The sequence below is a fragment of the Malus sylvestris genome, chromosome 12 (assembly GCF_916048215.2).
Source record: "Malus sylvestris chromosome 12, drMalSylv7.2, whole genome shotgun sequence".
NCBI classification, from domain to species: Eukaryota; Viridiplantae; Streptophyta; class Magnoliopsida; order Rosales; family Rosaceae; genus Malus; species Malus sylvestris.
Window position 1 is genome coordinate 19,211,367 of NC_062271.1, and position 20,936 is coordinate 19,232,302.

A 20,936-nucleotide genomic window follows, 5' to 3' on the forward strand; every position below is an offset into this window, starting at 1 on the left:
ACATTTTACGTAAAAAATCTTTTTACACTTCCCGTACAATTAGATCGTAGTTATAATCCTAGTGCTTAGACTTCATGGGGTTTTTATGCCTTGTAAATGATTGTGTGTTTTTGAACTATTTAGTGGGTGATATACTGTCTCTTTCAATCACAGCTGAAACTTTGATAATGACAATCAGATTGTAGAGAAGATTCATGTTCGATTCTTTGTTCTATTTTTGGTTATGGCGGTGATAGCTACGTTGCATGCACGTTGTAGTTCTTGAACGGTGCGAATCTGCCCGTGAGTCCGTGACAAAGATTGTACATGTCGTTGGAGTCGCATCTTTAAACTATTTACGAGATTTGCATATTCGATCGTCTTTGCTCCTCTCATTCCAAATGTTTTCCAGGCTCCCTCCCTCCCTCGTAATCCAATTTATTTTTCCTGACTTTCTGGATATCATATAGAAGTCTTAATTTTTATGCCTACAGCTTAAAGTCTGCAACCTTGGCAACCCCGACTCGTTCATCAGATGGTTTCAGACTTTCAGTTTTTGTATCAGGGTTAACTGTGATTATGGTTTTCAGTCTTCTTAAGTATGTTGCTCATCATCTTCAATCCACGCAATAACTCACCAGTTCTGGTGTGCTTTATCCACCTCTACTCTGCCTCGCCGAAATCGCTGAGGTCGGTTTAGGGACGATGAAGGCTGAGAAACGCCTCAACCTGATCATTCATATCCATGGTTTAGCACTAATAAGCATCTCCTGAAGAATATGAGCAAGCTCTCTCGGGCAATAGCTTTCTTTGCCTCCACGTAATCTTGCACCTCTTATTTCTCATCTTTTTTAGGGTTTTGGCAGCTTCAATTCTCCAGTGTTGGATAAGGCTGGAAGGGTAGTAGGGCCCCAAAATCTACAAAAAGAAGATATGTGGGGTTTGCAAAAAATATATTTTATTAAAAGTAAGCACTACGGAATTGGAGCATGCTGCCTACCAAAGTGCACAAGTCAATGTGTAGGCTTTGTCATGACATTTTCATGAGGGGCCAAGATAACAAGATAATAATTATTAAAATTTTGAAAATGAGTGAGAATAATAGAATCGGAGTGTTGGCGGGTTTTTCGTGTTGAAGGGTTTTGATGGGCTTGTGTTACAAAGAGATGAGCTAAAACCCTCACGTTTTCTATTTCTAAGTTAGCGAGTGCTAGGCCCAAAGCATCTTAAAGAAAAAGCAAGTTTGAGGGAATGCTTTGTTGATCTTCCAACAACTCCTAGATGATTGGTTTGGTGTTATGTTGAATGCTTCCAGCGCTGATGAGATGCTTACCTTAGTGCTGATGGAGTGTTTCCTTATGCACTAATGGAGTGTTTCCCTCGATGCTGACAGAGTGTTTCGCTGGGCGCTAACGTGTGTTTCGATGAGGCTTGTTCGGGTCAGGATCCCGAACCGAAACCCAAATCCCGATTCCCAAACTGATCCTTTTCGGATGGGATTTCAAAACTCGAAACCAAACCGAAATTTCAGTATTCCGAAGTTGTTTTGATTTTTCGGTTCAAGATTAGGAAAATCATATCCTAACACAATTTAGAAAGATCGTATGAATGCATCAAAATCACAAGTTTGCAATCCCCAAATTCCAAATTTACACAGATCGAAGAAAGCCCTCAATCAAAATTCAAAAGTAGAAAAATTGAACCAAATACAAAGACATCAAGCAGTAATTGAAATGAGGTGTTTTCAAAACAGAAATCCTAATTTTAATTCTAAATCCCCAAATTGAAAGCTCAAAACCATAATTCACAATTTCAGAATCCAAATCGATTTTATGAATCTTGGTACCGTTCAAATCAAAGAAGCTTCGATTGGAGATCGTGGTGGGAGATGGAAGTGGGAACTGTAGAAGTCTGGATCTGGAATATGGAGGAGTCGTAGTCCGTAAAGGTGTGGTGGTCAATGACTCGACGACTGATGTGTTGAGTCCATTGTTTGAAATATCCTGGATATGCTCGATATTTCCACAGAAATATCCAAAAATTCAGGAAACGATATGGAAAGAAGGGAACTTCACCCCATATTCGCAATATTTCCGAAAATCAGTCATTTTCCTCGATATTTTTGATATTTTTAGGAAATATTCAATGTTTGCAGACAATTTGTAAAAAGTTTGCAGGAAATATCCATGACCCTATGTATTCTTTATTTTTTTTAATTTCTTTCTTTATGGTATTAGTTTACTTCAATAAAACTTGTATTGCTTTCATGACAAAAATTTCAATTAACTTATGTAAAATTTATTCTTTCTAGTGAAATGCTTTATCTTATTACTTGTCATTAGAAGGAAGTTTTTCTTCTCACATATCACATACTTATTGTTTACACAATATCTAATCATTAATTCTTGATTCATACGTATGTTGTGTCTTCATATGACATTCCCTAAAAAATAATTTTAAATTTTCATGTTTTTGAGCAAATTTCCATCATGTGTTGAGTCCGTTGAGTGTTGACAGAGCGGAGGAGGAAAGGAGAGGGTGCATAGAGATTCAAGAGGTTTGAGTGAGAGAGAGTGCAAACCTAATTTGAGAGATGAGAGAGAGTGAGTTTTTGACCCCAACGGTTGAGATTTAATCAACAAAATCCAATGCTTACGATTTATGCTAATAAATATAACACACACACACACACACACACACACACACACACACACACACATATGTGTGTGTGTGTGTATGTGTGTGTGTGTGTGTGTGTATATATTGGTTGGGGATTACTGAACACTTTGGCGACCATGTCCCAATTCCCGTACTGAAATATTGGAATTTTTTTGGTATGGGTTACCGAACTTTTCAGGATTTTTCGGTCATGTTCGGGTAATTCAGAATTTTTTTCCAATCCTAGTTGATGGAGTGTTTCTCTGAGTGCATGCCGATGAAGTGTCTCCTTGGGCGTTGATGGAGTGTTTCCCTAAGTGTTGATGGAGTGTTTTCCTTGGCGCTACTGTTGGAAGCTTTAAGGAGTATTTGTTAAACTAACAAACACTGGAAACAACTGAGTAGTCATAATAAGTTATAACTTGCATGAATGATGTGCAATGTGGAAGTTTAACATGAGATAGAGGTAGTTCTTGGCCGTGTGGTTTCAAAGTAGCTAATCTAGGCTTTCTAACGGTTTGGTGGTTTTGCAGGAGTTAAGGAAGATTATTGGAAGGCTCAGGATGAAAAGAAGGCTTATCTATAAAGAACTAGGTTTCCTGCACTTAGAGGAAGCTTGCTCTGTGTAATGCATACTTGCCTTTGTCGTTCTTCTTCCCTCGCGTGATTCTCTCCCCCCCCTTTTACAGTGTACTAGTGCATTGTATTTATAGAAGCAGGGATCCTTCTAGGCTCCAGCTGGAGAATCTCTTGATTTCTTCTCCTCTTCTAAATCAGCTGAGTTTTCCTTCATCTTTCCATGGCTGTAGCTACAAGTTTCCTTTTGGTATAACACTGCAGAGGCTAGGAGCCTAGTGATGCATGTTTGAGCACACTGCCCAAAATTTCTCTTTTCCTAGACCAAGTTCCACACCATGCGTCCATCTTTAGTAATGCTCCTCCCTGCTTTCTTTCTTATTTTTCCTATGTGCTTGTAAATGAAGGATTCATTTCTACATAATAAAAGGGGCGCACGACTTTAGATAAGCATGTGATTTGGTTACCACAATTTTGGTTTTGATTAGATTTTATAAACTTCAAAATGGTACCTATTCATGGACATAAAGGTTTTAATCATTTTTTGCTTCACGCAAGATCAGCTATTATGATTAAACGGTCCATAGAGCTAGCCAAATAGCCATGGAATCCTCTTTAGCGAGGTACTTCCGTTTGTAATGCTTCAGGCATAAGTCTTCAAATGAAGATCATGTCGGAGGCTTATTCAGCTTTATTCATGCCATGTGATGACTTTAATGGTTTCTCAGCTTCTCCATAGTCAAGTGAATCTTCACGTCTTGTACCCACATAAAGTAGTTTCCATCAGAAACGTCCAAATCAGTGAAATCAAACTTGTGACTATTCGACAATCCAAAGAATGGAGGGAACACGATTGTAGTTAGAGCTATGAGAAATAAAACCTCAATATGCAGCAAAGTTAGAACATTCAGGTCTTAAGACATGGTTTAGTTAATTTGCATGAAAAACTTTAGGTTAAATACATGGGTGTTTTATGAAAACTTTAGGTTTCAAAACACTAAATTTGAAACTTCAAGTTCAATTTAGATGAACTTCCAATTCCTAAAAGGGGTACCTAGAAGAAAACATAATACAATTCAAGTGTAGTAAATTTGAGGTTGATTTATGAGCCCAAGTGTGAGTAGCTTTGAAACAACAAAATGTGTCAACAGTTCGACATAGTTCAACAATATACAATATACAATCTAACCCTTGTTTTTAGTTCTTTTTTTTTTACTCACATAGTTCAACATAGCAGTATAGCATTGTGAACACGGAAAATTCCTGAAACGAAAGAGACAAGAACAACGTGCACAAACAAATATTTTGTATTTGATGATTTTGGGTTACAATCTCTCTCTATTTTGATCATCTGATTCGATCTTCGTAAGGTGTGTATTTGTGGATGTGTGATTGATCCAAAGGGCCGTTGGGCTTGATCTAAGGATGAACGTTCTTCAAGGGCCGTGGACTTGATCTTGAAGGTGGATTTGAGCGGATCTTCAAAGGGGCTTTTGGGCTTGATCTTTGAAGAACAGTGATGAACGGATCTCCAAGGGCTTTTGGGCTTGATCTTGAAGAACAGCGATGAACGGATCTTCAAGGGCTTTTGGGCTTGATCTTGAAGAACGGTTGGATGTGTGGATTTGTCGACGTTTGTTGATCCAAATGGCCGTTGGGGCTTGATCTTGGATGAACGGATGATGAACGATGGTGCTTTCTTCAAGGGCCGTCGGGGCTTGATCTTGAATTGGTGGATGGTTGATTCAAGGGCCGTCGGGGCTTGATCTTGGAAGAACGATGAACGAATAACACTTTCTTCAAGGGCCGTCGGGGCTTCATCTTGGAAGAACGATGAACGAATAACAAAGAACACTTTCTTGATTCTTCGAGAACCTGGATGCTTGAGAGCTTCAGAGTTTCAGAGCTTCAGAGCTTCAAGGTGTAATATGAATTGGTTCCCCCCAAATGAATGAAATGGGCTTGTATTTATAGAAATTTCCAAGGCCTAATTTTGAATATAATATTCCAGATGAAATAAGTCGTTTCTGCCAGGTGTTGACACGTGTCCTATTTGATGACTTTTCCAACTCATTTCAATTTTCGTTGAGTCACATGCTACGTGTAAAATTTATGTAATACATGAGCGTTGACACTTTGATTTATCGGTCAACATTTATTTACCGAAATTTCGATGTCTACAAGCATCATATAGGATAATTCGAATAATTAAAATATGAAAATATTAGTTGCACGTGTGTATGCTTAAGTATATTGAATAATATATGCAATATACAATATATATATATATATATATATATATATATATATATATATATTATAGGAAGACTGGTGGGGGTTCATGGTTCATGGTGAATGTTTTCATGCTAACAGAGTCCTATAAAATATTGATTTCGTGTTATAAAAGAACTTAATTTGCTAGAAACGAAAGAAAGTCTTTGAATGCTAGTTGTAGAAGATCATTCTCCAATGTCGGATTTCCATCTTTAATGCATTTTATCTCCTTCAACATAAAAGAAGAAATTGAATCAATAACAAGTATATTAATTCAATAAAATAAAAAAGTTAATTATAAGAAGAATAAAAGGTTAATTATAAGAAGAATGATTGAAACATAATAGTCCCCTAATTGAAGATAGACAAACTCTCTTTAGTGCAACGTCAAGAGAATACTGATAACATGTTATAAGTTTATTTTACTAAAGAATTATGCAGAAATGGAGATGGCGGCAAGAAGAGAGAAAAGAAAGAATTTGGTGAAGTATGTGGAGTGTTTTCTGACACCATTGTGCCTTTATCTGTAATAGAAAAGAAGTGAGAATCTTTATCTTTCAAGTAATACATTACAACTTCAAACCTATCTAAATAATATTATAGAATTCTATAAAGATTTATTTGGTGATACAATCACATTCCTAACCAATTAAGAATTGCAACATTTAGATGTTTCAGGACATTTTTAGTGATATGACCTTGACACACCCCGACCCAGGATACCACTTGAACTCCGAATCGAGCTGTGATGGCTGACATCAGGAAGGTGATGAAACCATAAAGTGTGGTGATGTGGAAAATGTGAATAAATTTAAATCTAAAAGTGCATAAATATAAGAGTGCTTGTGAGCGGGAATGAACTCATTTCACACGTGATGTCAGAGCATAAGTAAAGTACAGTCAAGTAGGATGGGAATTATACCATTGAAGGTAACCACATATACCAAGATTTGCCAAGAATCCTCGTTGACACGAAAGCTTAGTCACTAAAACCTGGAGGGGAGAAAAACAAGGGTGAGTGGGCCTGAAAATAAAGCTTTGTAAAACCTTTTTGAAAACATAATAACTCATCGCCGTAAAACAAGTATATTTTCTACATAACATACTACATATAGAATGAAAATACTTACTGTAGCCAACAATACCTTGAAAATGCAATACTTCATAGTAATTCGTAAATAAGCATAATACTTCTAGTAATCACAATATCTCGCAGAAATAAACATATCATATCGAGTGCTTATTGACATATGTTGACACATGAGTTCATGCAAAGATATTATGACATGAACATGACTGCGTGTAATAATGAGTTACACTCTAGTACTACAATTACGTGAAGACTGGCATTATGCGTATCACATACGAGTCCTAATTGCCTATTGCAATCTAGGACAGGGTTGGCACCTACAATGGATCCAAAGTGAGCGTACGGTGCATTGTGAACATACATGTGAAGCTTGGCGCTGACCTGGGCGAGTACTGACATCAGTGTAGCACACGATGGGCAAATAACATAAATATAGTCATGCCATAGTAATTCGACAATTCTAGTCAACATAATACTATTCATGACCGTAAATATATTTAAGGCATCTCATTATAGTATGCTTACCCATGCATCCCGTATAACGTAGAACAATTTCATGAATTCTGTTGATGCATTAATTTTTATAAATGTTAATCTAATCTAGATGTGCATAGGAAATTCGTTATAAGATATATAAGTGGAAACTAAATAAATATATAATATTTAAAAGCAAAGACTCACTCACAAATCATGTCATCGGGTCGAACCTGCCTCGCGGGCATTGATGATCCCTGCAATGCGTTTCACCTAGAAATGAAATCACTTACGTTAATATATAATGTATTAACGCGTTTTTTGTACAAAGTACGGCTAATAAAGAAACTATTTTAAAACGGTCGAATTTCGAAGAATTGATGGCAGATTCGGGTTCGGCATGTCGAGAAACCTAGGGAGGGACCTCGGGCTCCTCCACACGCCGCCACAAAGTGGCTGCACATGCAGCCATGCGCCCACGCGTCGAGCACAGTGGCACCACCCACATGCTCCCACGCTCCGCGAATACCACAGTACTCTCATTCTTTGCGAAGACCTGTGTTTTGTAGGTTGAACCGCCAACTTCCCGAGCTCATTTCGAGCTTGATTCTCAACCAAATTTAGTGAATCAAGCACCCATTTAAAGTTAGGAATATAGGGAATCGATCTATACCCATTTGAGGCTGTGCCATAATCAGAGTTCACTGAAAAAGTGGTTTGAAAGTTGCTCAATGGCCACGGTTCATTCCTTTAAAAAATCTGGGGAAATCTCCCCCGACTTGTTTTCTGCACTAAATCACCCTAGTTAAAAGAACAATATAAGGCTTCGAAATAAGAAGGATGTGAAGGTCTTGAGGCTCACCATGGTCGGGAAAGAGAATGAACAGTGATACAGCCACTGTACAATGCTGATTCCATGGTTGGGTTGTGTTCATAGCTTAAAGTCTTAGTTTTTGGGCAAAGAAGCTCGTAGATCTCGTCGAGGCAACAAAGTTAGCAGCGGTGATGGTATTGTTAGACCACCCAACTGGAGTTTGCAGAGAAAAATGAGGACTGAGAGATAAGGGAGTGAGGTTGTAAAGGTCGAACTCGCCTGGGTTGATGGAAGGTGGTGTATGGTAGGGGTGTGCATCTCGGCCTCTCAGTGTTGTACACATATAGAGGAAAGTTTGAGAGGAATGGAAAGTTTGCGAGTGACAAGGAATAGAGAATGAAAATAATAAGAGAGTGAGAAAGATGAGAGAGTTAGAAGGATAGAGGTCCGAAAGAGTTGGAGAGAAACTGAGAGTAGACACGGGAGGGAGGGGATGAGTGGTGTGGGCCCCACTTGGCACACAACTCAAAGTCACCAATGAAGAAACAGAAAAATATCTCCCGTAACGTGAATTTACCAAAACGCCCATCACACTTCGTAGTTTGTAAAATCCTCGTTGTAACTCCAAATTTAGTTCCGCTTGCGCCTATGCATTCGTACCGTTGAGTACTTCGAGAATACGGTAAAAAAATAGCTCATATGCATCACCAAAAATGGTCAACAAAAGTCAACAATCTATCTTCTAATGGCATTTTGGTTAATTCATGCTTTTAAAATTTATAAAATCATAAAATTAGGGACGGATTGTTACAATTTATCCACCTTAAAAAAATTTCGTCCCCGAAATTTGAAACAACTCGTTATACGTAAAATAGTGAAGGATAGAAGAAATATATATATATAACAAGAAGATGTCAAGTTAGAGCGGTTGCATAAAAGAGAATGTCATTCCGTCTCGATCAGATTGCAATGATTCCTCTTTCATGCCTCCAAACTTGACTTTCCTTCTCCATCAGTACAATAGTATAAAATAATACCTTTATGAAAACATGAGGTAAAAAATAGGTAAATACAATAACGTAGGATTAAATTAGTTGTACTGAAATCAAGACTGAACTTAGAAAAATTTCACTTACGCACTCGTAGTGTCACGTATTCCAAGAATAAGTGTAGTATCCTTGGGTCAAGCCCAAATTGTCCACTTACTTAACGAATCCAACGAATAAGTTATTGATACTACGGTCTGCAACCTGTAATACCGACAACTCATTATTGTCCCGATAAGTAACAGATTCCCGATGGTGCAATATTACCATCTTGCCTCTCATTGGGAAATACACCTAAATCGTCTAATGAAAGCCTCGGTCGCGTTCATGCACTACCATTTCGGGTGACAACATCAATAGCACACAAAAATGCTACATCATAATCTCGATCATTTGAATACTTGTTTGCAATACTCTTCTATCAATCATGTTCCGTGAGTAAAATCTCTATACCACAGCTCAAACGGTACCATAGTTAAACCAGAATAATAACTATCGTTGTACTTAACATAAATAAAGATAGGTGTCTATCATAACCGGCCAAAACTGTAAAACAACAAAAGCAACATGTTCTCTAAGATTAAGATAATTCATTCAGATTGGCCGTTAGTCTGAGAGTGAAATGTGGTAAGTGACAAAACTTAATACACATGACCTTCAAGAAGGCTTCCCAATACTTGGAAGTAAAACACGCATCACTGTGAGATACAATAGTGACAAGCATACCATGTAGCCGAACAGTGTAGTTCACAACGTCTTAGCGAGCAGATTCATAGTGGATTTCCCTCGAATTTATGCTTAATAGCTCATACGCGTAACGAAAAGATGGTCAACGAAAGTCAACAATCTCTCTTATAAGGCCATTTTGGTCAATTCACACTTTTAAAATTTATAAAATTGTTAAAATTAGGGACGGGTTGTTACAACATGTTAATATTCAAACCCAAAAGAGGTAAGTAGCCATTTACCACAGCAGTAGAAAGTAGTTATGCCATTGCATCTCAACGTAGATTCGAACCCCGTCAGCTCCTTAATCTAATATCTAAAATCTAAGCTATCTTCTTTAAAAATAGGGTGAAGTACTGATTTAGTCTCTGAACTATTACCTCAGTGATAATTAGGTCCCTGAATTATTTTTCGATAAATTAAGTCCCTAAATTCATTAAAAATTGCTAATTTCATCCCTACTATTATATTCAAAGCTATTTTGTCCAATTTCATCCCTACTATTATTTTTTCGATATAGTGTAATACCGTCATTTTCTCTCATATAAGCCCTTCACATGTCATATAGGTTGCGAATCTAACATCTAATTTACCCTCCAAGGTTAACTTACACTATTTCTTATGAAAAACTACCAATTTACCATCCAATGTTAACTCCATAAACTATTTTTTTTATGAAAAACTACCAATCTACCCTCTAATGTGTATCACATGCAAGTAACGTGACTTAAATTGACGGAAATTTGAATATAGTAGCTTTGAATATAATTAGGGATTTAATTGGCAGATTTTTATAATTCAAAGACTAATTTTTCTGAAAAAAATAGTTTAGGGATTTAATTTTCACTAAAATAATAATTCAGTGACTAAATTGACAATTCATCCTTAAAAATAAATAAAATAAATAAAAGAGAAGAAAATTTACACAGCGTGTGTGGGGGGACATTTTTGTCAACTCAAAAAATTAACACGTAACCAGTCCACTTCAATCGGTACCAACTACCAACCATGGTTGATAATTCGGCGAGTAGGCAATCCCTAAGGACAACGATGTTTCCCCTCCGCTGTACTCGCCATCCAGTTCACACAAGTGTCAGCAATCCGATCTAAGAAATCTTCAGACCCGCCAAGCGAGTCCTTGCGCTCACCGCTTTAGATTTCGTCCACCTCAGCATCCCCTCGGCCCCATTTTCCGCCAAGTTGGAAATATCTTCCATCCAGCGTGGCGTCGTTCTACCTCTCTACTGCATCTCCAGCCCTTGTTTTGTCCACGTCATCAATCGTTCAGCTCTTCTCGGAGCTCATATGTTCCCCCCCCCTTCTCTTTCTCTCTCTCTCCTCTTTCTTCTCTTTCCCTGACGAAAGGATCGGCGATTATCTCTCTCTCTCTCTCTCTCTCTCTCTCTCTCTCTCTCTCTCTCATCTGTAGCTGTTGACACAGTTTATGTTTCTTGTTCCGGTCAAGTTGTCGGAAACACAAAGTTATCTGAAAGTATCCGAACCAAGACATTTTTGAAGATCCAAACTAAGATTTTCAGGATTATTCTCTGACGTCGTTATTAATTTTTGAAATTTGAGAATTTCAGTTTGGATCTCGCTCACTTATGGCGATTAATGAAGCTTTGCAGGTGATTTCTTCCATGTTTTGCTTCTTTGATCTTTTAATTCTCCGTTTATTTATATATTTATTTTTATTTAGCTACTTTGAATTAGTTCATTGGAAGCTCTTCATTATTTTCAGTTGTTAAAGAATTGTTAATTGAGATGTTAGTAATCTAAAATCATAATTTTCTATTGATATTATGTATATTTGAATAATTTGTTGATTAATCTAATAATTATATACAGTTGCAAGTTCTTGGTGTACCAAATTTTCTCTTTTTTGGGAATTTTTTGCATACTGATAGTTGTAATTTCTGGTGAAGTGTTTGTTTTCTTTAAGAACAATTGATGTTGTTAATGTTTTGCGGTGGATATTTTGACTGATATGATGCTTTGGTCTTACAGGGTGAAAGCAATTTGTTGGGTTTCAAGCCGTTTTTAGCCAGCTAACAACGATTGGCGTTAATTCCGCATCAATTTTGTATATATTTGGTTATGCATTTGCTGTCGGCATCACTCTGTAACCGGTGAATACCCTTTGTGTTAGGTTTAGAAGGGTCTGTAATTGCAGATGTTTTGTTTTTGAAATCAGTGCGATGCACTATTCTTTTCCCGGATTCAAGAAGATATTTTTTTCGTTTTGAACTTGGGCCGTGTTACTACTAGTGTTTTGTGTGACTGACAGGGAGTGTCCTGATGAGTGTTAATAGTGATGAGGACAAACAACTGTTGGAACTGGACCACCGCTCATGGGAGGGTGAGGGGAAGAGGGGTAACAATGGAGTGGAGGATGAGGAAAGGAGGTTAGTGGAGGAAGATGAGTCGAAAAGTAATGGAAGAGCTGGAGATGTAAAAGGTCGGCAAGGAGGGGCTGTTCAAGCCCAGACTGTTACGCAACAGCCTCAAGGGTCAACGGTATGCTGGGAGAGGTTTCTACCACTAAGATCTCTTAAGGTTTTGCTGGTGGAATATGATGATTGCACTCGCCATGTTGTCACCGCACTGCTTCGCAATTGCAGTTATGAAGGTTAGTGACCTGACTACTGAGACGCCTAATGCTTACTTATGCATGACAATGTGTAGGCACCGCTGTTGATGAAAAAATTGAACAGATGCATTTTCAACTTTATGGGGTTGAGTTTTTTCTTCATGACTAATGCGGATGCTACCATCTGTATGCTACCATGTCTTTTATTGCTGAATAGCATAAATGTGTATATTGTTGCATTTGAAAATCAATAATGTTAGTAGAGTTTTTGTGATTGCAAATACATTGTGAGTGTCGGCAGACAAGATAAGTACTACTTTTTTGCATTAATCACATCTTCTTTATATATTTTATTTATTTTTTGAATTGAGGATTTGACATTTAAAATCTTCATAATTTCAGTGATTCCGGTAGCAAATGGAGTGCAAGCATGGAAGATTCTTGAAGATTTGACTAATCATGTTGATCTAGTCTTAACTGAGGTAGTCATGCCGTGCGTATCTGGCGTTGGTCTTTTAAGCAAGATTATGAACCATAAGACCCGGAAAAATGTTCCTGTGATTAGTAAGTTATTTTCCCCATGACCATCTCATTAACAGCTGTATTGAGCAGTCATCTATGTTGAGTTTGAGGCAGTTTAGAAAGTAGATGCTTAACTATGCCTTTGGTTGAGATGTGTGTGCAGTGATGTCGTCTCATGATTCAATGGGTCTCGTCTTTAAGTGTTTGTCAAAGGGTGCTGTTGACTTTTTGGTGAAGCCTATTCGAAAGAATGAGCTTAAGAACCTCTGGCAGCACATTTGGAGGAGATGCCATAGTGTAAGTCCTCAAGACTTTCTGATCTGGTATTCAAATGTTTGTCCACAAGCGTGTAAAGTGCTGCTTAGTTCTCTTTTGTGGTTTTTTTTTTTTACCTCTTCCTGATATATAATATTTCTCCTGAAATATAGAGTAATATCCTGTCTTGAGATTGGTATTGCACAGCGCCAATTTTGATGAGAAGAGCTTTATAATTGTATAATGATATTTAATATGTTTTTCTAAACGGTGATTCGATGCTTGTTTCATATTGCAGTTTATATTGCGTCGCATTTTTTTTTGTATGACTAGTATCTAAACCTTCTTATTTTTTTTTCAGTCTAGTGGCAGTGGTACTGGAAGTGAAAGTGGCACACAAACTCAAAGGTCCATAAGATCAAAAAGTGTTGAAAAGTCCAGGAACAATAGTGGAAGCAATGATGAGGAAGATAATGTAAGCACTGATTTGAATATTGGAGATGGAAGTGACAATGGGAGTGGCACTCAGGTATGGTTGTTATTGGATACTAAAGATCTTGGATGGTACCTACCTATTGGACACTTAGGACAATGGATTCTTTTTGTACCTTGATACCTTTTTTGTTACAGGATCCCAGTACCAATTTTATGATCATCTCCGTAAAGAAATATCAAACAATAAATTCATAGAATGACCTGGAATCATAGAAATGTACGCTGCAGTCTCACTGTGTCAATGCGTTTCATTTTGTAGAGTTCGTGGACAAAAAAAGCTGTAGAAGTTGACAGTCCTCGACATGCATATTCATGGCCCCATCCTGATAGTACTTGTGCCCAAGTAGTTCACTCAAATGCTGAATCACTTGGTAACAAATTGCTTCCTGCAGCTGCAACAAGGGAGTGCCAGCAACAGAAGGAACAAAATGGTATTCCTGGAATTATTTAAACCTGTGTGGTTCTGCGTGTCCTAAATTCAAATGTTATTATGCAATTTTGCTATATATAGATGTGTGTGCGCGTGGCGCACCTAAGTTTGTGCATATGTACTTGTTTTACTTTCTTCGTGATTAGGCTGTATTTTCTATTTCCAGACAACTTTGCAATGGGAAAAGATCTGGAGATATGCCTGACCGGTACTAAAGATTTACAGCACGGGCAACGTAATGATTTTTCAACAAAACTAGCAGGAACAAGACAGAATAATCTGCTTGAGACAGGTTCCTGTAAACGTGACGAGAAAATTGATAAGGGCAAGCTGAATTTGAATCATGAGAGTCCTTCAAGCATGCTAAAGTATGATGGTGCTACTGTAACAGGTGTTGTCACTAATCCCACTGATTCCCAGATGGACAACACACAATTTGAAGCTTCTAACAGACATTATAACGCCTTAGATGTTAACAATAAGGCGAATAGTGATACTCATGAACTACCATCCGTGGAGCTCAGTTTGAAAAGGCTTAGAGGAGTCGAAGGCACCGAGACAACAGTACAAGATGACCGCAATGTCTTGAGACGTTCAGACTATTCAGCCTTTTCAAGGTATTAGGAACAGAAAAACCTAGAAATTATTATTATCTGTGTAAGTTTGAATCTGCGTTCACTTGAACTTTCTATATTTTCCTTTAGCATATTACTTCCTGTGCAGGTATAATGCAGCCTCAAATGCTAACAAGGGTCCTTCTGGGCATGTCGGAAGCAACTCTCCACATGATAATAGTGGAGAAGTTACAAAAAAGGAATTCTCTTGTGACATTCGATCTCATTCAAGAGATAACCCTCCCAATCAATGCTCGATTGGAGGCAGAAATATCAACGATATGGGGTCTACTACTAATAACGATGTTCCGAAATCTCAAGTTGCAAACAAGTCAGCAGCAGCAGCAGCATCCACAGTCCAACTTTTGCATCCATCATCTGCTTTCCATCCTGTGAAGGACCTTAAGAGTGCTACCGAACATGTTATAGTAGATAATGCTAATGATGTGGAAACAGCAATACGAATTCAATCAGGAGACACCCAGAAGCAACTGCAAATTCAGAACCTCCATCATGATTATGATCAGCATCGGGTCCATCACCATGTTGTCTACAATAAGCAAGAGCAACATCTTCGTGACAATAATGATTTATCTTTGAAGAAATTGGCTGCAGCTGCCCCACATTGCGGATCATCCAATGGGACTGGGCCTGTTGAAGGCAATCCTGGAAATTATAGCATCAATGGGAGTGGTTCAGGCAGTAACCATGGGAGCAATGGGCAAAACGGAGGCAGCGGTGGACATAATGTTGGAGGTACAAACCTAGAAAGTGATTATGGAGTTGCTGGGAAAAGTGGAAGTGGTGATGGTAGCGGAAACCAGAGTGGAAATAGAGTAGATGAAAACAAGAAGCAGAGAGAAGCTGCCTTGACCAAGTTCCGTCAGAAAAGAACAGAGAGATGCTTCCGGAAAAAGGTAACTAACATTCAGTTGTTTGCATATATATAGTAGATCTTAGTAAGTGCTTATGAAAAATTTGCGCTTTCCTCCTATATGTGCAACATTTATATTAAATGATTAACTTCAATCTGTTAAATGCGCCCTTTCTTTCATTGCAATTTGCATGTTTGATTTCCTTTAGATGGTTTGAGCCGAATTCATCAAAACAGAAAAATAGGAGAAAATATAGACAGCTTGTTGAATTTGATTTTCGGTTGGTTTTTCAGGTTCGGTATCAGAACAGAAAGAAACTGGCAGACCAACGGCCTCGCATTCGAGGACAGTTTGTGCGGCATACAGTGAGTGAGAACACGAGCAGGACAACAGATATCTAACTCTGACACTTCCGGTAACGTAGGGTTGAAATTTGGTGATTACTTGTGAGCTGTTATCAGTTAAATGTATATGTACATTTTCTTGCAACTCCTACGAGCAAGGCGCTACGTAAATATTTGTGTGGAGAGATTTGAAGGTGTAGGGCGTGAAAACTCCAGACAGACCACACCTTGAAACCGCATTCGATTAATGTGGATTTCAAATTGCTTCTTCTAGACGAGAGGCCATCAGCTTTATGCTTTCAGTGTTTTTATTTGTTCTGGTGTTATTTTATTCCCCTGCCAATAATTAGAAATTTTTGTTTTCTTGTTGAAAGAAGAAAGCTTTTTCAATTCCTTCCCTAGACTTTGGTCTCTCGGTGTTAGGCCGTGAGGCGGCCAACATTTCGCTTGAGGTAAGGTTGTTTTCACCGGAGAATAATGTGAGTTCTGGTATATCTCTTTACCGCAGGCCGGTTGGCCAAGGCAGTTTGCCGGCCATCTTGCATCTGAGTTCAAATTTCTCTCTTCATTAGAGTAGTTGAAGGAAAAACGCTATTTCTTGATCAATGTATACATGCACAGATTACATGAATCAATGGAAATTATTATGTTAAAATCGGAATGGATGAAACATTAGGATGAGAATTATGAGATTACTCACAAACCAGCGATTTCTGCATTCTCTTTTCCATCTCGTGCACTCATCGCTTTTTCTAATAAATTAGCGATGATTAAAAAAAGTGCCTAAATCACTTCTATTTCTTTTAAAATGCAGGCGGTAGGAGGTTGCTTACAATATATATATATATATATATATATATATATATATAAGCTTAAGGGAAGGGATCCCCATTTTTTTGAAAAAAATGGGGATTAGGTGTGGGATTCACTCCACATCGAATTTCAACGATCTGAACCGTTTATTTTGTTAGTCTCAATTCATAGATCATCCTTACAAAAATTTAATTCAATCCGAAACCATTTGCCTATTTAATTATCAAGATCAAATTTTATTGTTTCTTATATAACAAAGTATTCGTTCATTTCCTTGAACCCAATTAGATGTCTTAAACATTTCCGATTTAGCTAATATTTTGCAAGGATGATCTATGAATCGAGACTAACAAAATAGACGGTTCGAATCGTTGAAATTTGATGTGGAGTGGGCCCCACACCTAATCCTCATTTTTTTCAAAAAAATAGAAATCCCTTTCCTTAAGCAATCTGTATATATATGCTTTTTTTTTTCTTTTGTGTTGGTACATGGAAGGGTCAGGATATGGGTTGGGCCCAGGTTTGTCTCTGCTTAGAATTTTTGTTTTTCGGCCCTTGGGATCCCACTGTATCCAAGTAAAAAAAATGGAAAAGAAACAACCTCCTAATCTCCTATAGTCAGTGGTTAAAATTTCTTTGATACAGTGAAAATTTTCATGGAAATATCCAAAGAATTAGAGAAAGATATGAAAATGGGGGGTGAAATCTAAATTTCACCTTGAATCAATATTGATGGAATATTGATATGCAAATTTGTGAAAATATTGACAAATATATCGAATATTGATATCGATCTCAATTGCTTTTGATGAAAATGATAAAATTTAAAATGAAACTTTAGGAATTGTCAAACATTGATTTGGAAAAAATATAATAATTTATTCGTTATTTAACATATGTGTCAAAAACATCGACGGTATTTATCGATTTTAGCATACATTTAAGAGTTTCTTCAAAATAAGGTGAAATGTAGACTTTACCCTTTATTTTTATATTTTTCTCTGATTTGTTTGAGTGGAGGATGTGTAAAAACCAAGCGACAAACACGATATGCTTGGCTTTGTTTTGTTCTTCCCTGTATTTGGGAATGTCTTAAAGATTCTGCTCATTGGTCGGATTCAGTTGGAACAAATCCAAAAGAAAAAGAAGGCCACCGCATTGCTGTATTTGCTAGTACTGAAAAAAGCATATATTTCAGATTATATCTAAATAATATTAAAGTTTGAATAAAATTAATTAATCAAATAATTCAATATCGGTACTGCCTAATCAATGAGCTTATATATAGTGGAGATTAACTGCAAGCCAACACCAACAAACAACCAACGTAGGAAACCCTAACAGCTAAAAAACAAGTCACAAAAGGGCTTACAGAAGATAAGAGAATAAAAGTTCAACAAACAGAAGCATTACTTAGTGGAAATTCTGGTGATATATCCACATAGCATATATATATATATGTATATATATAGATTATATAGTATATATCTGAATTTCTGATGCAAACAAGACGGTTTAATTTTAATATCATTTTTATGGCAAGAATGATCTAATAAGTAGTTAGTTTAAGTAATCGCTTAGGTCTTTGAATTAGATACATGGCCATTAAGATATCCAACTGCAACTCAACAATCTATGTATCTAGTTATGTGTTCAATTTCTTCTTTGTCTCCACCGGCAAAGTGGTGATAATGTTTTCTATAAAGAATAGGACGAATACTTCAGTCGACCATCTTACATGTATGAGGGTGTTTTATAGCATTAATCTAATTGAATTGAACTGATAAACTGTTGAAGATTAATCTAATCAATGTCTTATTTAATATAACTCAAACTTTATAAATATATTACTGACATATGCTCCTATTCCCAGGTTCTAATAATTTTCACTCGTGCTAATTGCTATGATATGTGGAACCCGTACCATTACCACAGGTATATTATATGATTGTGTGACAGGTTTCTTTGATCAGCATGAATCTGTTTATTTATGTATTTATTTATTTTTTTTGGTGAACATTTATTTATGTATTTATTTGTTTGTTTAAATTTACTTGATTAAGATGAAACCTTTTCGCGGAAAAAATTGGGGGTGATTTTCATAGTGGGTGCAACTATATAACTTACAATGATTCTATATATGTGGTAGCATCTCTATAAAATGTTTTAAATTACGGAAAAGAAGAATTATAGTTGAAAAATATTGGATTCAATTGATATAGTTACAGAAAAGGCAGCAAAAAATATTTTGGTGTCAGGGCTTTGCATGAAGAGAATTGTGAGCAGAACAAAACTCATCGTATACCATGAGCCGGTCAAGTTTAAGGCCAAAAATGATGGTTTTGGCTTCCAAAAATACAAAATAAAGTTTGTAATAAATTTCAATCTTTTCGGTTGCTTTCCGTTTAATGTCGTTTAATTACCTAAGACCTTTGAGTTGTTCTAGGGAGTTGTAATCTGTTTATTTAAGTCATTGGTTGTTCCCATTGTAATCTCATCTTCAATCAATTAATCAAGCACAAACTTTGGGATTAAAAAAATTGGTGGATTTCAGATTTTTGGTTCTTCAAGGATTTACGCTTGTAATTCTTTAAGCATCGTGCTGCATCAATTGGTATTAGAGCAGGGATTTGCCCTATTCTATTGGCAATCGATATTGGAAGATGCAAAAGTCTCTTCAACGTTGATTGTGGGAGGAAGACTATTTGAGGCACACCAAAGATCTTCTATGGTGGTTGTAGACAATCTTTTGTTGATGGGGAATGCGATGAAGGATTTGCCTCAAGCCAAACTCATCAACTTGATGTTGAGAAGATTCCTCGTTTTGAGGGTGGTGAATGCATAGACGATTTTCTTGATAAAGTTTCAGTTGTAGAGCAATTCTTCTAAGAAATAATTATTCTAGTGGAGAACATGGTCAAGATAGTTGCTTTTTGTCTAAAGGAAAATATTGCTTTTTGGCAGGATAGTTTGCAAAAGGCACGGAATAAAGAAGGAAAGAATCATATCTGACCTTGGCGTAGTATGAAGAAAATTATTGTAAAGCTATAGTTTTCGTTTGAATATGATTTGTATCTTTTAATAGTGGAAAATATTATTTTCAAAGAAAAAGTAGTGAAGGAAAAATTATTTGATAATTCCATATGCCTAACAAAGATGGAGGAAAATTTTGAAGAAAAGGAAGTTGAATTGCCAATTCAAAGTGATGTCATGATTGAAGAAAGCCATTATTGAAGAAGACAACCAAGTTAGCATCCATGATGAACAAGGTATTGATAAAACTCTTACTATTGTAGTCGATATGGTTGTAGGATATAAGCCATTATCAAACACGAACATAAACTACCAAGCATGTGAGCGCAAACAACAAGATGAATCAACTACATATTCAAATCTTATTTATGGAATCAACTACATATTCAAATCTTATTTATGGAATCAACTAAATGGTTGTACCATCTAGTTTTGAAGAAGTTTTGGCTCCTCGTGTTAGAGATTATATGTGCTTATCTAGCTTCATAGTTAATTTTAAGACAAAGTCGAGGCCGAGTTCCTTTCAAGCGGAAGAGTCTATGTAGAACAAGATATGGGTCAACTTCGACGAAGAAATATAAAGAAAATAAAATGTTTCAAAATATGGAAAAGAAGAATTAAAGTTGAAAAATATTGGATTGAATCAATATGGCGACAGAAAAGGCAGCAAAAAATATTCTTGTGTCAGAATTAGGCGTATAATATGGTGGTTTTGAAGAGAATCGCGAGCAGAATAAGACTCATTGTATAACGTTGGTTGCCGCTTCCAAAAACTCAAAATAAAGTTGGTAGTAAATTTCAAACATTTCGATTGCCTTCCGGTTAATGTCGTTTAATTACCGAAGACCTTTGAGTTGTCATAAGGAGTTGTAATCTTATTATTTAATCCATTAGCTGTTTCCATTGTAACCATCTTTCCCATCAATTCAGTCTTTAATAAAATAAAAAACCATTGGGATTTCTCTAAAAAACTGGTGGATTCCAGATTTTCAATTCTTCAAGGATTTCCTTTGTAATCCTTTAAGCTTCGTGCTACGTCAGCTTGGTTTCTAGTCATGGTGCCCAAGTAAGAGATCTTACCTAACGTACATATACTACTAGGGCATGGGCAACTGAGTCGAACGTTCCTCCACGGTATTATCCTAGACAACCAAAGTGGCATTTGTCCCTTATTATGTGCGTGAAAAGTTCCATTGCGAAAATGCTCCTTCCACTCTGTTGAGATGATCTCTCAAATAAGCTTAATTGATGAGTCATTTGTAGGATTCACTCCACATTGTATTTAAACGATTCAACCATTCATTTTTTTAAATCTTTCCTCAAAGATC

General features: G+C 36.8%; 1 protein-coding gene across 4 annotated transcripts; it reads left to right on the forward strand.

Moving 5' to 3' along the window:
- The first annotated feature begins 10,999 nt into the window (after positions 1-10,999).
- On the forward strand, positions 11,000-16,073 carry LOC126593160 (two-component response regulator-like APRR7). Of its 4 annotated transcripts, none has more exons than XM_050259073.1 (10): positions 11,000-11,265; positions 11,645-12,266; positions 12,630-12,791; positions 12,913-13,046; positions 13,366-13,533; positions 13,759-13,930; positions 14,096-14,320; positions 14,399-14,546; positions 14,653-15,460; positions 15,712-16,073. In XM_050259073.1, exons 2-10 carry the CDS (start codon positions 11,936-11,938, stop codon positions 15,817-15,819), a joined length of 2,256 nt encoding a protein of 751 aa, XP_050115030.1. In that variant the 5' UTR covers positions 11,000-11,265; positions 11,645-11,935; the 3' UTR covers positions 15,820-16,073. The 4 variants fall into 4 exon arrangements, with proteins under 4 accessions (XP_050115030.1, XP_050115027.1, XP_050115029.1 ...); XM_050259072.1 differs by having other exon boundaries at positions 11,016-11,265; positions 11,645-11,796; positions 11,925-12,266; positions 14,096-14,546; XM_050259071.1 differs by having other exon boundaries at positions 11,016-11,265; positions 11,645-11,766; positions 11,925-12,266; positions 14,096-14,546.
- The last annotated feature ends 4,863 nt before the right edge of the window (positions 16,074-20,936 follow it).

What these genes read in the sequence shown, in the direction of transcription:
- LOC126593160 (XM_050259070.1), top strand. Translation starts at nt 11,936, where the DNA reads ATGAGTGTTAATAGTGATGAGGACAAACAACTGTTGGAACTGGACCAC. An exon ending in GAAAAATGTTCCTGTGATTA is followed by an intron (nt 12,792 to 12,912) that starts GTAAGTTATTTT and finishes ATGTGTGTGCAG; the next exon opens with TGATGTCGTCTCATGATTCA. An exon ending in TTTGGAGGAGATGCCATAGT is followed by an intron (nt 13,047 to 13,365) that starts GTAAGTCCTCAA and finishes TTTTTTTTTCAG; the next exon opens with TCTAGTGGCAGTGGTACTGG.